At 48.4% G+C, this 16,174-nt stretch overlaps 1 protein-coding gene across 1 annotated transcript in view; it reads left to right on the plus strand.

Moving 5' to 3' along the window:
• Positions 1-16,174, plus strand: part of LOC126285162 (odorant receptor 59a-like) — a 103,207-nt gene that overhangs the window by 16,184 nt on the left and 70,849 nt on the right. Inside the window, exon 3 of the mRNA XM_049984473.1 lies at positions 11,233-11,711. Coding sequence (XP_049840430.1) covers positions 11,233-11,711 — 479 coding nt within the window. The remainder of the gene's footprint in view (positions 1-11,232; positions 11,712-16,174) is intronic.

Genomic DNA, 16,174 nt, shown 5'->3' on the forward strand with positions numbered 1-16,174 from the left:
ACTGGTTGCACCAGGAGGTAAACTGATTGAGGTTGATTTAGAGGGATCATTGAGATTTCTGGAGTGTAGAACAGAGGGCAAGGAAAGAGGTGTCATCAGCATAGTGAAGGAGGTGGATGGGAGTAGATGGTTTGGGGATATCATCAGTGTATAAGAGATAAAGGAACGGGGAGATAATGGAACCTTGGAGCTCACCTACAGTGGAGTGGAGGTTACGGGACCTTTTGTCATTAACAGTGACGTAGGATGGGCGATGGGAGAGGAAGGATTCAATTAGGTGGAAATAGTTGATTAGAAGTGCGTAAGTCTGGAGACTGAAAAAGAGACAAGAATGTCTTATGCAGTTTTATACTTTCTCTAGGTCAAGGGAGACAAATACGGCAGTTTTACGGTTGCTGAGCTGTTGGGAATGGAGATGAGTGAGGTTCAGGAGTTGATCATCAGCAGAGGAGGGACAGAAGCCGCACTGGGTAACAGGAGCAGATCGTGCTGGTGCAGACGATGATGGATGCGACGGGAGAGGATAGATTCAAAGACCTTGCTAAACAATGAGGTGAGGCAGATGGGGTGGTACAAAGAAGTAACAGTGGGGGTTCGTTTGCTTTGAGGAAAAGTAGGACTTTGAAGGTTTTACACAGGTCAGGATAGTAGCCTGTGGAAAGGATAGTGGTATACAGGGTCACAAGAAAATAACAAAGGAGATAGGGCATCTTTGGGGTGGTGACAGGTAATATGGTCAAGAACATAAGATTTGTTGCATTGTCGGTGAAGTATTTGTTTTATGTCCTATGCTGTGATTGCGGTGTTTAATACTGTTTCTGGTATGTTGTTCAAGTTCCAGAAGCTGGAGGCCAGGAGTGGGACTGTGGTATTTGCGCATTCATGGATATTAGGGAATTGAGAATAGTCAAAGTGAGGGTCGTCAAGGATGGAGAATATGTCGCAGAGATAAGATGCAAAGTGACTGGCTTTGCTCAGGTCGTCAGGTAAGGGAAGGTTGGTGAAAAGGATCGGATAGTGAGTGATGGGATAGGTGCCAGTACATCAGTGGAATGCTTTCCAGTCCTTGGAAGAGTTAACTGTGAGTGTAGCATCGAGTCTGGTGCATGTATAGTGCCAGTCCCACCGTTTTTTGGCAGTGAGTAAATTTCAAATGTGTCGCTGTATGCGTTATGGTGTGTGAGTGTATTTTGGTCACAAGTTCGGAAGAAGGAGCGATATAAGCGATAGGATTCAGTGAAAATGAGTACAGGTTGTCATGGGAGAGTAGGGCATGTGAGTACATGGCCACAGTAGGGATCTATACATAGATAACGTCTGAGGTGTGTTGCCGGAAGGCTGTAGTTTTGGGGATATCATCAGGTTGCTAGAAGGTTAGGGGTTGACTTCCAATCTGGAAGGCACTCCAGTTGGCACAAGCATAGCCGTGGATAAATTTTGGACAGAGATTGGGATGGGCTGCATGGGGACAGGGTAGTGTGCAGGATATGGTGAGGAGGACAGGTAGGTGGTCACTTTCAATTGGATCAATGGCTTTTACAGTGAGGCGTGCAAGTAAGTTAGGAGACATTGAGGGTGGTGTTATTTCCAGGTCAGGAATGTTTTTCAGATGCAGACAACATTGCCTTGGAGGTATTTGGTAAATGACACCACCACTGGCGTTCATGTTGAGGTCCACAGCAATAATATAGCTGGAAAAGGTATGGTTGATGTGGGTGACAAAATCATAGGGTGGGTTTGTTAGGTCAGATGTAGATGGCAGCACAGGTATGAATGAGGATTTTGAAGAAGACACTGAGGTAAGGTATATGGTGGGACTGTTGAGTAAGGACTGTAGCTGAGCAGGGATGTTCCAGCAATGGTCAACTGCTACTCCACCTCTGGCCAGGTGGAGTGGACTATCAATATGGCGGAGGACATAGGGAGAGGTACAGATGGTATGGTGTGGTTTGAGGAACATTTCATTGAGGGTGGAGGTATCGATGTTGTATTGGGGCACGGTTCGCATAAAAAAGGACTTGTTGGTGGGTACAGAGCGGATGTTACTGTATAGGAAAGCTGCAGTGATGTCATGCTTTGATGACACGTTAGGAAGCAGATTGCAGGGTTAGGATGGAGAGTTTTGTGCAAGGTGTTGTGGTTGGCAGGAGAGCTAACCGTATGGTTAAAGGAGGCCGAAATGCACGCGTCTCAGCTCACGCAGGCTGGCGTGAGGTCTGGAACATGACAAGTGAATTAGAATTTGAAAAACGGACGTAGCTGGTGGAATACTTAACTTTAATCCATTAATGGAGAACGTCGCTCTTTATGGTACATGATTCACAATATCAATAGTACGGATACTGGCGCCTTGCTAGGTCGTAGCAAATAACGTAGCTGAAGGCTATGCTAACTATCGTCTCGGCAAATGAGAGCGTAGAAGTCAGTGAACCATCGCTAGCAAAGTCAGCTGTACAACTGGGGCGAGTGCTAGGAAGTCTCTCTAGACCTTCCGTGTGGCGGCGCTCGGTCTGCAATCAATTGATAGTGGCGACAAGAGGGTCCGACGTATACTACCGGACCGCGGCCTATTTAAAGGCTACCACCTAGCAAGTGTGGTGTCTGGCGGTGACACCACACAAGGGTATCGAGACAAGTGGGAAAAAAGTGTAACTAGTTTCACGAGTATGTGGCGTGGGAGTTCAGGTGAAATGCTGAGCAGACAGAAAGGTAGATCTGCTGAAGTAGTGTGGGCTTATTGAAAGGGGAAGACATTTTCGAGAGCGATGGTAAGGAAACAGATGATGTTTTCAGCAGTTGGGGGTTGGCAGAGGGAATTGTTGGGATGGATCATGTGGTCTATAGGGTGGGCAGGCACAGTTAATTCAGGTTTAATGGGTAGGGGTTTGACCTTGCACTTGATGGAGTTGGTAGGATTAGCGTCATTGCATCTATTGCAAGTGGGGTATGTAGGACCTAGGTTGGGACATTGCTTAAGTAAGTGACATTGCTTGCAGTTAGGGCAGGTGGGAGGATTTCTTATAATCAGCGGTAAGGAGATCGTTATATAGAAGGCATATTTGGTATCTGTAGGATTTTGTGTGTGGGAGGGGGGGGGGGGGGAGGGGAGGGCGAGATTTGGAGGATTCGACCTTGTGACAACCGATGTAGATGAGCGCCCCCTCCATGAGGAAGCAATGAATGGTGGGAATATGTTCTGTGAATACTCACATGAGGCAGGTGAGACCAAAGTCATTATAGATGCAACAGGCTGTGAAATTGAGTTCTGTAACCATCTCTTCTGCTGTGATCTCAGGCCAAGCTTCGTGATCATGACAGTTAGGGTAGGAGGATGGTGAGGAGGATGGGGTTGTTTGGATAGGTTGGGAGAGCGGGGGGGTTGGTGGTGAAGGGAGTGAGAGTGGCATGAGGAACAAAGGTAACATGGGGGAGTTTGAGCAGAAGGTCTGTGTGGAAGTTTCTTCAATTTGAGGAGGAACGACTCTTTTCAGGGAATAGTTCGTGTGATAGGCATATGAGGGACATACTTTCTGGTTTAGTGATAGGAATTGTGGGTCATGGTGCGACAGGAGGAAGGAGTGCACAGCAGGTGAGAGAGTGTGGGGGAGAGAGAAGTGTTCATGAGTTCAGTGGGGTCAGGGTTGGTTTGAGGTTTTCTGGTGGTAGATCTGGGTGTGGTGTCTCCATTGAGTCGCTTCTGAAGGTTTTGGTGACTACAGGATGGAGGAGGGGTTGAGTAATTGGAGAGGGTAGAATATCGCACAGAGCATGTCCTCCCAAGTGGCTGGAGGCAAGCAGGTGCTGGTGCAAGGTGTTGTGGCGTCTGACATAGAGATGGTGATGTGGTGAGATGCAATTCGTGTAGTTGTCGCAGGGGTAGTGGTGAGTGTGGGGGAAGGTTAGGACTGGAGGATATGCAAATGAAAAAGTGGAAGATAGGGAAGGTTTTGCAGGGAGAAGACTGTAGTCAGCTGCAGCTGTAGTGACTGCAGGTGGGTAGAAACTGTGGGAGTGGGCGGGTGGACTTATGATGGTGGACCAAAGGTAGCGATCCATGTAGTGAAGGTGAAGGCAGAAGGAGGGTGACGTAAATGACGGAGATGGCTGGAATGCCTTTTTGTGGATCGAGAGAAGCACGAGACAAAGGTTCGATTATAATTACCGGCGGTAGAGCATCGCCGGGATGGTGAGGGATGACAGAAGTGATGTCCGTTGTCACGTGATGACAGTAAATAAGGATACCAGCGGCCGCGGCGGTGAAGACCAAGACGGAGGCGGAGTCGGCGGCAGCGAGTAGAATGCGGCGATGGCGGAGGCTATGACGATGACGGCGACCACGATGGCGATGGCGGCGAAAGAGGCTCATGCGACGCTGGAAAGACAGCTGAAAACGACAGCGATGGCAACGGCGATAAGGAAACGGTGACACGCAAGGAGATCATGTACACGCACAGAAGACAGACTCGATGTCACATGCAAACTACATAGATAAACAGGCACAGACACAAAGCATAGGAGAGTGGTCCCAGGCAGTCTGTGTACAACAAGAGAGGCAACACACGAAAACAAGAGGGAGAGACCTCTAGTCGATTGGTGCTGAGACGTACAGTAATCACTGTATTTTTTTTCCTTTGTTGTGATTTCATGCATCAGCTGAGGCGGGCCGGCAGCGGCCTACATACGCCGCTCTTCGGCCAAAAGACACAACATAAATACACGGAAGTGTAGAAAACATAAAAAACATGGTAAACACAAGATGAACACTGCACAAGAAATTAGAAGTCGTTCGACGGAAGACACTGTAATGAAGGGTGGCACCAGTTGAAAACAGATGAAGACGTCCAGGTGGAGACACGAACGTAGTAGAAAACACTGACGAAGGTACTGTACACAAACAGAGAGACACTGATGCACGGAAAACACTGGCGATGATCATTGGCAAAGCACTCACACTGACGAAGGGGGGAGGCCTGCCTCCAGGTGAAAGGGAGAGGTAGGAGGGTGGGAAAGGGGGGTGGAGCCAGTTCGAGAAAGAAGGGAGAGTGGGGGGAGGAGAGACGGGGAGTTGGAAGCCCAGGGAGAGGGATGGAAACCGGAGACGTGGGAGAGAGGAGGAGGGAAAAAGAAGGTGAGGAGGGAGAGAGGGAGCCCTGGGGGAAAAAGGGGGGAATGGGAGGGGAGAGTCAGATCTGGTAGGAGGGGTAGATGGACGGGATAAGGACATCATCAGGGAGGGGTAGTTGGCAGAAGCCACTTTGGGAAAGGGTATGGAGGGTGTGAAGTTGGAGAGCAGATGGGATACAAGAATACAGGTGCGGCAGCAGGCGGGAATAGGCGAGGATGGGAGAGACAAGAGGGTGTGGGGGATTGAGCTTGCGGGAGGTGTAAAGGAGCCGTGTTCGTTCAAGGAAAAGGAGAAGGTTTGGGGAGGGAATCAAGTCGTATAGGATCCCCATGAGGGATGAGAGATGGATGCGATAGGTGTGGCGGAGCATGTGGCATTCAAGGATTTGGAGGGACTTAGAGTAGATGGGAGAGGCGGAGATCCAGGCAGGATGGGCATAGCAGAGGATGGGGCTGATGAGGGATTTATAAGCGTGGAGGATGGTGGAGGGGTCCAGAAAGGAGTTTGAAGAGGCGGAGTCAGGAAAGTGCCTTGGCTTGGATTGTCCGGAGATGGGCGATGTGGGTTCCACGAAAGGCGACGGTCAGGGCTGACACCAAGGTACTTGAGGGTTGGGGTGAGGTGAATGGGACGGCCGTAGATGGTGATATAAAAATCAAGGAGGCGGAAGGAGGGGTGGTTTTGCCTACAATGATTGCCTGGGTTTTGGAAGAATTGACCTTGAGCACCCACTGGTTACACACGAAGTGGTGAACCAGTCAATATGGGATTGGAGAAGGTGCAGGGAGCGTTGCAGGGTGGGGGCGAAAGCAAGGAAGGCAGTGTCATCGGCGTACTGGAGAAGGTGGATGGGGGGGGGGGGCGGTGAAGACGGCGGCATGTCCGCCGTATATAGAAGGTACAGAAGAGGGGAGAGGACGGAATCTTGGGTTACACCGACGGAGGATAGAAGGTGTGTGAATCCGTGTTATGGATGGTGACATAAGAAGGACGGTGGAAAAGAAAGGAGATCAGACGGACATAGTTAATAGGAAGGGCGAAGGTTTGGATTTTGAAAAGAAGACCGGAATGCCATACACGGTCGTAGGCACGTTCAAGGTCGAGGGAGACGAAGACGGCAGAACGACGGGAGTTAAGTTGTTCAGAGAGGAGGTGAATGAGGTGGAGGAGAAGGTCATCGGCAGAGAAGGATGGCCGAAAGCCAAATTGGGTAGCAGGAAGGAGGCGATGCTGGTGGATGCATCAGGTGAGGATGGATTCCAGGACCTTGCTGAAGACTGAGGTAAGGTTGATGGGACGGTAGGAGGAGACAGCGGATGACGGTTTGTCGGGTTTGAGGAACATCAGGATCCTGTAGGTTTTCCACAGCTCGGGGTAGAAGCCAGTGGACAAGACCAGATTATAAAGTCTGGCCAAGGGTGGAGGGGAAGGAGGTGGGAGCTTCACAGAGATGGTGATAGGTAACACAGCCGTGACCGGGAGCGGTGTATTTCATGCCAAGTGTAGAGATGATATCTTGAACAGTGATCGGGGCATTGTATTGAGTTCGGTGTGTGTAATGTTGTCCAAGTACTGAAAGTCATGAGCGAGTGGAGGGGCAGAGGTGTCAGTTCAATGGCAGACAACAGGGAAGAGGGAATAATCGAACTGGGGATCGTCAGGGAGGGTAAAGACATCAGAGAGGTAAGAAGCAAAGTGGTTGGCCTTACTAAGGTTATCAGGAAAGGGGTGGTCATCATGAAGGAGAGGGTAGTAAGGGGGGGGTTAGATCCGGAAGGCGGTGGAAGGCTGACCAGTACTTAGACGAGTTGATAGGTAGGGTAGCATTAAGACAAGTGCATGTCTGTTGCCAGTCCCAGCGTTTCTTGGCCTCGAGCAAGTTTCAGATGTGTCGTTGGAGCTGGCGGTGGTGTCGTAGTGTGTCCCCGTCACGCGTGTGAAGGAAGGCACGGTAGAGACGGCGGGATTCACGGAGGCGGAGGACGGCCTGTGGCGGTAAAGTGGGACAGTGCGGGTGGATGGCGACGGTAGGGATGTGGGCCTCCACGGCCTCAGACAAAGTCTACTCGAGGAAGGAGGCGGCGCGGGTAACGTCATCAGGCTGGTGATAGACGAGGGGGCGGCTATCGATCCGGGTAGTGAGAGTATCCCGGCAGGTATTCCAGTCGGCACAGGAATAGTCTTGAACATATTTTGGGGGAGGGTCGATGCGAGGGTCGGGACGGGGGCGAAACCAGAATCGCAAAGTGATACGGATGAACAAATAGTAGAAAAGGAAATTTAAGTCTCACCGAGTACAATTTCGTGCCACGTCCTAGTCTCCCGGTTAGGGATGCTGAAGACAATTGTTACCTTAAATGACGGGCGTATGTAGGTAACGATGAAGTTTCCAGTGACGCAGTTGTCTAACGTGGGCTGTCACACGTGGTTGCTGGCTACCACTCGTGCGAATTCATACGCCAACAGTCTTCTAGGCTTGGGAAAGCTGAGCATCGGCACTCAAGCACGGGGTACCCTTTTCGGCAAACGAGAAGTAACAGCAGTCAGTGCCGCCCATACCAAGCGCCGCACAGTCTACAGTTGTTAATATTATTTATACAAAATAACGCAAAGAAACCTCCTGCGTAGCGACACACGAAGGGACAAGAGCAACGAGCACACTGCGGATATTTCCGTTGAAACCCGTTCGTAATTATTTTTAGAGGGTACGGAAATGTGTGTGACAATATTGTAATTCTGACTCAGAACAGAAAGAAACAGGTACAGAATATTAATTACTCCTCCCACGAATTATAAAGAAATCGTTTCTCAACTATCTGAGTGCGAGATTGAAATGGAAATGAGCGCTTGGCGTCATTGGCCGGGAGGCCCCAAGCGGGGCAGGTCCGGCCTCCTTGGTGCAGCTCTTATTACATTCGACGCCACATGGGCGACCAGCGCTCCGGATGGGGATGAAATGATGATGAGGACAACACAACACCCAGTCCCTCAGGGGAGAAAATCCCCGACCCAGCCGGGAATCAAACCCGGGCCCCCATCACGCTGACCACTCAGCTATCGGGGGCAGACGAGATTTGAAATATCCTCTAACGTCTTCTTACAACTGCTGTGCAATGTTCCTGTACGCAACAGATAACTTGCCTCGTCTTGCCGCTGCGACTGTGTGATCAGCAACATGCTAAAATATTTCAAAACCCAATACTTCAATCCATACAGAATGCAATGCATGGACAAACTGCAACAATTACTGCCATACTTTCATACATAGAAACCGAAAGATCAGAGGGGTTTAGTCAATTAACCTTAAACGATGCAAAGAAAAATGAGAGAAAGCAATAAAAACTTTTAATTTACTTTTTTTAGAAAACCGGTGATTTAAACACTGGCAGACTTTACACAGATCCACAATATCTATACTCAATAAACACGTTTCTGATCACAACAAAGATACGAATATTACTCTGAGTATATCTATACACAAAACTGACGAAATTCCTCCAGTGCGTAAGCAACCAACAACTAAGTGCAGCAAAAAGGCAATTTACCAAAAATCCTCAATTAATACCAAAGTCTCCTCTGACACTACTAGCAAGATCACGGCAGGCTGCGACCTCTCATGTCGCGCGCCTTTCTCCACCACGACCTGCGTCCGACCACTTCCGACTCCCTTCGACAACTCTTCGTTCGCCACTACTCGCGACAATAATATCTCAGACACAGAGTTTGTGTACGTACACAGCCTAACATTCTGCGTGGTGTCTGTTTGTTCTAAGTCGTGTCTCCCTACCACTTTTGCGCAACGACGCTCTGAGCTTGTTTTTTAGGGAATTGACTAGTTTGAACCAGGGACCTGTTGCTGGTAAGGAGACGCCAGACCACACATGACATGTAGAGTTCAGAAGAGTTCAGTGAGACTAGCGATGATATAATCAAATACTTAACGATTTCAGCGTCAGCTCCACTGCATTCCCTGTAAAAGAATCTTAATACTAACTAAATTTAGTGGAAGGGGTTCAAGGCTTTCCTATTTTTAGTTAGCTGGTAAAATAACGTCGAAAAAGCAGTTAAGTTTACCATTGGAAATTTTATTCTACTCACAAAACATTGTTTATAAATTGCACTATTGATAAAAGGAAATATTTTAATACAGGATGATAAAAACCAACTGCGTTCTACAAAAATGTGAACGAATATTCCCTGAATGGGTTTCCAAGTTCTACAATGGATCGAAGGATGACCTATGCCATATCACATCTATAATCTAGATTTAAGTTAAGTTTCTTAAAAGAGAAAACTATCAAAATGGTCAACTGTGACCCTTAATTATCTTTAATTACTTATATAACTTGTCGTAAATTAAAGTGGCTGATGTGGCTTCTCAATAATTATATAACAGAAAAATCATCGCATTTCAGATTTTTACTTCAAGTAGCAAATGTGAACACCATGACATTTAATTGACGATCGATACTAGTATTACGTAAAAAGGGTGTGTAACAGATGAGACTTCTGCAGTTCTGAGTGAAGCCTTATGCGCTCAAAAATGCGGCATCGCGTGCGATCATTACCTTGTCGGTGTTAAGGCAGCGTCAGGGGCCAGCGGGCGGCACAGCTCCGCTCACCTCGCCGTCTCGGAAGCAACTCTCCTCTCCTAACTTCTCCTTACTATAATTTACCGAAATTGGTTTTAAAAAAAGGTATCTGGCCGTGTTTTCAACTGACCAATCAGATCTCAGTGTTAACTTTAATCTCCGCCTACAAAAATTCTGTCTATTCAATGGGAAACGTTATACTTTTCGTGGTGTGGCAATGTTCTTAATGCTTGCAACGCAACAGAGACGCGTATAGTCTTACGCTAAAACCTGCAGCTGGTGTGGCCCTTTTAGTGTTATCGTAAGATCAATACTATTCTTCTGGAGGGCTCTATCTTTTAACATGGGCTGGAGGGCTCTGTCTTTGCGGACGGCTGACGACGTGGGTGTCTGTCGCTTATTGTAGGGACTTCTCGCTCACACGACTCTGCTCTCGGCTTCTGTTCTCGTTTCTCCCCTCGGAACTGCGTCTCTTTCACGGTGGGAAGGTATGACATGCATTTAGGCGTTCTTGTGTTAGTCTGTGGTATTCTATTTGCTCACTCGTTGATCATATTACTTTGGTTAATTTAATGTCAGGATTTATTCGGAGCTATGTGACATACTGCCAGATTTGCTATCATGTCAGGGTTTTCATGGAAGGTGTTGGATTTGCCTGACACCTTACAACAGTAGAATCATAGACGTCCAATTTTCACCGGAATACTCTCATAAATGCCTCACGTGGAATTGGCCGCCTGCCCTATATGAGGGAAAAGTGAAAAGAGAGATTCTAGCCTATAAAACTGGATTTTTTAATAGGTGTCAGTCATAGGTGCTCCGAACCTGTGATCGTCGATTGCAGTGCTGTAGAAATTTCATTTTGGCGCCTCGTGTCTCCATAATTAGTACTGGCAGTACTATCTACACCTCTCTACTACTTGAAGTGCCGGCCGGAGTGGCCGAGCGGTTCTAGGCGCTACAGTCTGGAACTGCGAGACTACTGCAGTCGCAGGTTTGAATCCTGCCACGGGCACGGATGTGCGTGATGTCCTTAGGTTAGTTAGGTTTGAGTAGTTTTAAGTTCTAGGGGACTGATGACCTCAGAAGTTAAGTCCCATAGTGCTCAGAGCCTTTACTTGAAGTGTTTGTGCAGTTCCTTTACAGAAGCTGTGTATTTTTTGTATAGCTGCTTATGCTCAAAGATGGATAATAGGTAACTATCGAACTTTTGTTCGGTTCCTTTGAATTTCCTTTTTTCTGAAGATGTCGTCGATTAGCGGAGTCCAATACAAGCGTCCCTATCGTAGGACACACAGCTACCTCAATTTTCAGCGATAACCTTAGAGCAGATAGGTGCTGAAAACTTGCAACGAGTAAAGGTGACGCACAAACTTTATGGCTACAACAACTTGGACACAATTACGAATAACCTAAACTAACCTCACAGGCCAGATTTCGATTATAGTACCAATGCGCGATACGTTTTATCACCATAAACTTGGAGCGTTATTGTCCTGGTGTACCGCATTGCAGGTGTCGTACAGGATGAACTCGGCCATGTGGACCGTCGCTCCTATCGTAGCCGGCGCCATCGCCTCGGCGCGGGCAGACGGACGCCCGGTGAAGCGGGGCTTCATGATGCCGCTGTGGCTGCCGTTGGACACGCAGTCCTCGCCGACGTACGAGATCCTGCTGGGCGTGCAGGTGCCGTGCTGCTGGATCTGCTCGGAGACGTCGGTGCTGCTGGACTGCGCCATGCTGGCGCTGATGCTGCAGGCCGCCGCCGAGCTGGCCGTCCTCAACGACAGGCTCTGTGGCGTCGGCTCGGACAGGGCCCCGAGTGCCGAGCCCACCGCCTGCCACAAGGACACTCCTCCAGCAAAAGCGTCGTACCACTCTGAAGGAAAATCTGCCGGCGCAGCTGAGGCTGAGGCCCGAAGTCCTCTGTATTCACACGATGAGATGTTCCGCAGCCTCGTGGAGAACATAAATCACCATCAGATCATAATAAAGTGAGTCTCCTTCCATGTATACAGAATAGCCAAAGAAACTGGTACACCTGCCTAATTTCGTGTAGGGCCCCTGGGAGCACGGAGAAGTGCCGCAGTACGACATGGCATGGGCCCGACTAATGTCTGAAGCATATACTCACATGGATTGATGACCGGCAGCCGTCTATAACTAAATTAAAATAATATAATAATACCTTCAGCTGCTGACGGGCGTTGATATATGTCAATAGTGACAGGTGAAAATAGGTGCCGCGACCGGTACTCGAACCTGGGATCTCCTGCTTACGTGACAGACACTTTATCCATCTGAGCCACTGAGGGCACAGAGAGTGGTGCGACTGCAGGGACTATCTCGATAACGGCTCCCGCGAGACCTACATTCTCACCTTATATGTCCACACACTTCATTCGTAGTGACCCAACCCGGTCCGCAGCTCGTGGTCGTGCGGTAGCGTTCTCGCTTCCCGCTCCCGGGTTCCCGGGTTCGATTCCCGGCGGGGTCAGGGATTTTCTCTGCCTCGTGATGACTGGGTGTTGTGTGATGTCCTTAGGCTAGTTAGGTTTAAGTAGTTCTAAGTTCTAGGGGACTGATGACCATAGATGTTAAGTCCCTTAGTGCTCGGAGCCATTTGAACCATTTGACCCTACCCAATACACTCATTCCTCTACATCTACATTTATACTCCGCAAGCCACCCAACGGTGCGCGGCGGAGGGCACTTTACGTGCCACTGTCATTACCTCCCTTTCCTGTTCCAGTCGCTTATGGTCCGCGGGAAGAACGACTGCCAGAAAGCCTCCGTGCGCGCTCGAATCTCTCTAATTTTACATTCGTGATCTCCTCGGGAGGTATAAGTAGGGGGAAGCAATACATTCGATACCTCATCCAGAAACGCACCCTCTCGAAACTAGGACAGCAAGCTACACAGCGATGCAGAGCGCCTCTCTTGCTGAGTCTGCCACTTGAGTTTGCTGAACATCTCCGTAACGCTACCACGCTTACCAAATAACCCTGTGACGAAACGGGCCGCTCTTCTTTGGATCTTCTCTATCTCCTCTTTCAACCCGACTTGGTACGGATCCCACACTGATGAGCAATACTCAAGTATAGGTCGAACTAGTGTTTTCTAAGCCACCCCTTTGTTGAAGGACTACATTTTCTAAGAACTCTCCCAATGAATCTCAACCTGGCACCCGCCTTACCAACAATTAATTTTATATGATCATTTCACTTCAAATCGTTCCGTACGCATACTCCCAGATATTTTACAGAAGTAACTGCTATCAGTGTTTGTTCTGCTATCATATAATCATCCAATAAAGGATACTTCTTTCTATGTATCGGCAATACTTTGCATTTGTCTATGTTGAGGGCCAGTTGCCAATCCCTGCACCAAGTGCCTATCCGCTGCAGATCTTCCTGCATTTCGCTGCAATTTCCTAATGTTGCAACTTCTCTGAATACTACACCATCATCCGCGAAAAGCCGCATGGAACTTCCGACACTATCTACTAGGTAATTTATGTATATTGTGAAAAGCAATGGTCCCATAACACTCCCCTGTGGCACGCCAGAGGTTACTTTAACGTATCTAGACGTCTCTCCATTGAGAACAACATGCTGTGTTCTGTTTGCTAAAAACTCTTCAATCCAGCCACACAGCTGGTCTGATATTCCGTAGGCTCTTACTTTGTTTATCAGGCGACAGTGCGGAACTGTATCGAACGCGTACCTGGCAGTCTGTATCTAATATTTTCTGGGTCTCATGAACAAATAAAGCGAGTTGGGTCTCACACGATCGCTGTTTCCGGAATCCATGTTGATTCCTACAGAGTAGTTTCTGGGTTTCCAGAAATGGCATGACACGCGAGCAAAAAACATGTTCTAAAATTCTACAACAGATCGATGTCAGAGATATCGGCCTATAGTTTTGCGCAACTGATCGATGACCCTCCTTAAAAACTGGAACTACCTGTGCTCTTTTCCAATCATTTGGAACATTCTGTTCCTCTAGAGACATCGAATTGGTATCCCGTCTGGTCCAGTGGACTTTCCTCTGTTGAGTGATTTCAGTTGCTTTTCTATTCCTTGGACACTGATTTCGATGTCAGCCATTTTTTCGTTTGCGCGAGGATTTAGAAAAGGAACTGCAGTGCGGTCTTCCTCTGTGAAACAGCTTTGGAAAAAGTTATTTAGTGTTTCAGCATTAACCGTGTCATCCTCTGTTTCAATGCCATCATCATCCAAGTGTCTGGATATCCGGATCCACTTACTGATTTAAAGTACGACCAGAACTTCCTAGGATTTTCTGTCAAGTCTGTACATAGGTTTTTACTTTCGAATTCACTGAACGGTTGACGCATAGCCCTCCTTACGCTAACTTTGACATCGTTTAGCTTCTGTTTGTCTGAGAGGTTTTGGCTGCGTTTAAACTTGCAGTGAAGCTCTCTTTGCTTTCGCAGTAGTTTCCTAACTTTGTTGTTGAACCACGGTGGGTTTTTCCCGTCCTTCACAGTTTTACTCGTCACGTACCTATCTAAAGCGCATTTTACGCTTGCCTTGAACTTTTTCCATAAACACTCAACATTGTCAGCGTCGGAACAGAAATTTTCCTTTTGATCTGTTAGGTAGTCTGAAATCTGCCTCCTATTACTCTTGCTAAACACGTAAACCTTCCTCCCTTTTTAATATTCCTATTTACTTCCATATTGAGGGATGCTGCAACGGCCTTATGATCACTGATTCCCTGTTCTGCGCTTACAGAGACGAAAAGTTCGGGTCTGTTTGTTCTGAGTAGGTCCAAAATGTTATCTCCACGAGTCGGTTCTCTGTTTAATTACTCGAGGTAATTTTCGGATAGTGCACTCAGTATGACGTCACTCGATGCCCTGTCCCTACCACCCGTCCTAAACATCTGAGTGTCCCGGTCTATATCTGGTAAATTGAAATCTGCACCTAAGACTATAACATGCTGAGGAAATTTATGTGAAATGTATTCCAGATTTTCTCTCAGTTGTTCTGCCACTAATGAGGCTGAGTTGGGAGGTCGGTAAAAGGAGCCAATTATTAACCTAGCTCGGTTGTTGAATATTACCTCCACCCATAATAATTCACAAGAACTATCCACTTCTACTTCACTACAGGATAAACTACTACTAACAGCGCCAAACACGCCACCATCGGTTGCATGCAATCTATCCTTTCTAAACACCGTCTGTGCCTTTGTAAAAATTTTGGCAGAATTTATCTCTGGTTTCAGCCAGCTTTCCGTACCTATAACGATTTCTATCAGCGCTTGAAGTTCCGGTACTTTACCAACGCAGCTTCGACAGTTAACAATTACAATACCGATTGCTGCTTTGTCCCCGCATGTCCTGACTTTGCCCCGCCCCCTTTAAGGCTGTTGCCCTTTCTGTACTTGCCCGAGGCCATCTAACCTAAAAAACTGCCCAGTCCACGCCACATAATCCCTGCTACCCGTGTAGCCGCCTGCTGTGTGTAGTGGACTCCTGACCTATCCAGCGGAACCCGAAACCCCACCACCCTATGGCGCAAGTGGAGGAATCTGCAGCTCACACGGTCGCAGAACCGTCTCAGCCTCTGATTCAGACCCTCCACTCGGCTCTGTACCAAAGGTCCGCAGTCAGTCCTGTCGACGATGCTGCAGATGGTGAGCTCTGCTTTCATCCCACTAGCAAGACTGGCAGTCTTCACCAAATCAGATAGCCGCCGGAAGCCAGAGAGGATTTCCTCCGATCCATAGCGACACACATCATTGGTGCCGACATGGTCAACCACCTGCAGATGGGTGCACCCTGTACCCTTCATGGCATCCGGAAGTACCCTTTCCACATCTGGAATGACTCCCCCTGGCATGCACACGGAGTGTACATTGGTTTCCTTCCCCTCCCTTGCAGCCATATCCCTAAGGGGTCCCATTACACGCCTGACGTTGGAGCTCCCAACTACCAGTAAGCCCACCCTCTACGACCGCCCGGATCTTGCAGACTGAGGGACAACCTCTGGAACAGGACAAGCAACCATGTCCGGCCGAAGATCAGTATCAGCCAGAGACAGAGCCTGAAACCAGTTCGTCAGACAAACTGGAGAGGCCTTCCGTTCAGCCCTCCGGAATGTCTTTCGCCCCCTGCCACACCTCGAGACGACCTCCCACTCTACCACAGGTGACGGGTCAGCCTCAATGCGGGCAGTATCCCGGGCAGCCACAGCCGTAGTCTGATCGGGGGGTGCGTGGGACGAGCTGGCCGTCCCCGACAAACCCCCGTCCGGACCCTCGCGGTGATGCCCATTGGTAACAGCTTCAAGCTTTGTGACTGAAGCCAACACTGCCTGAAGCTGGGAGCGAAGGGATGCCAACTCAGCCCATATCCGAACACAGCAGTCGTAGTCCCTATCCATGCTAAATACTGTTGTGCAAAGAACTTCTGAACTAATATACAGAC

The sequence above is a fragment of the Schistocerca gregaria genome, chromosome 8 (assembly GCF_023897955.1).
Source record: "Schistocerca gregaria isolate iqSchGreg1 chromosome 8, iqSchGreg1.2, whole genome shotgun sequence".
Lineage (NCBI taxonomy): Eukaryota > Metazoa > Arthropoda > Insecta > Orthoptera > Acrididae > Schistocerca > Schistocerca gregaria.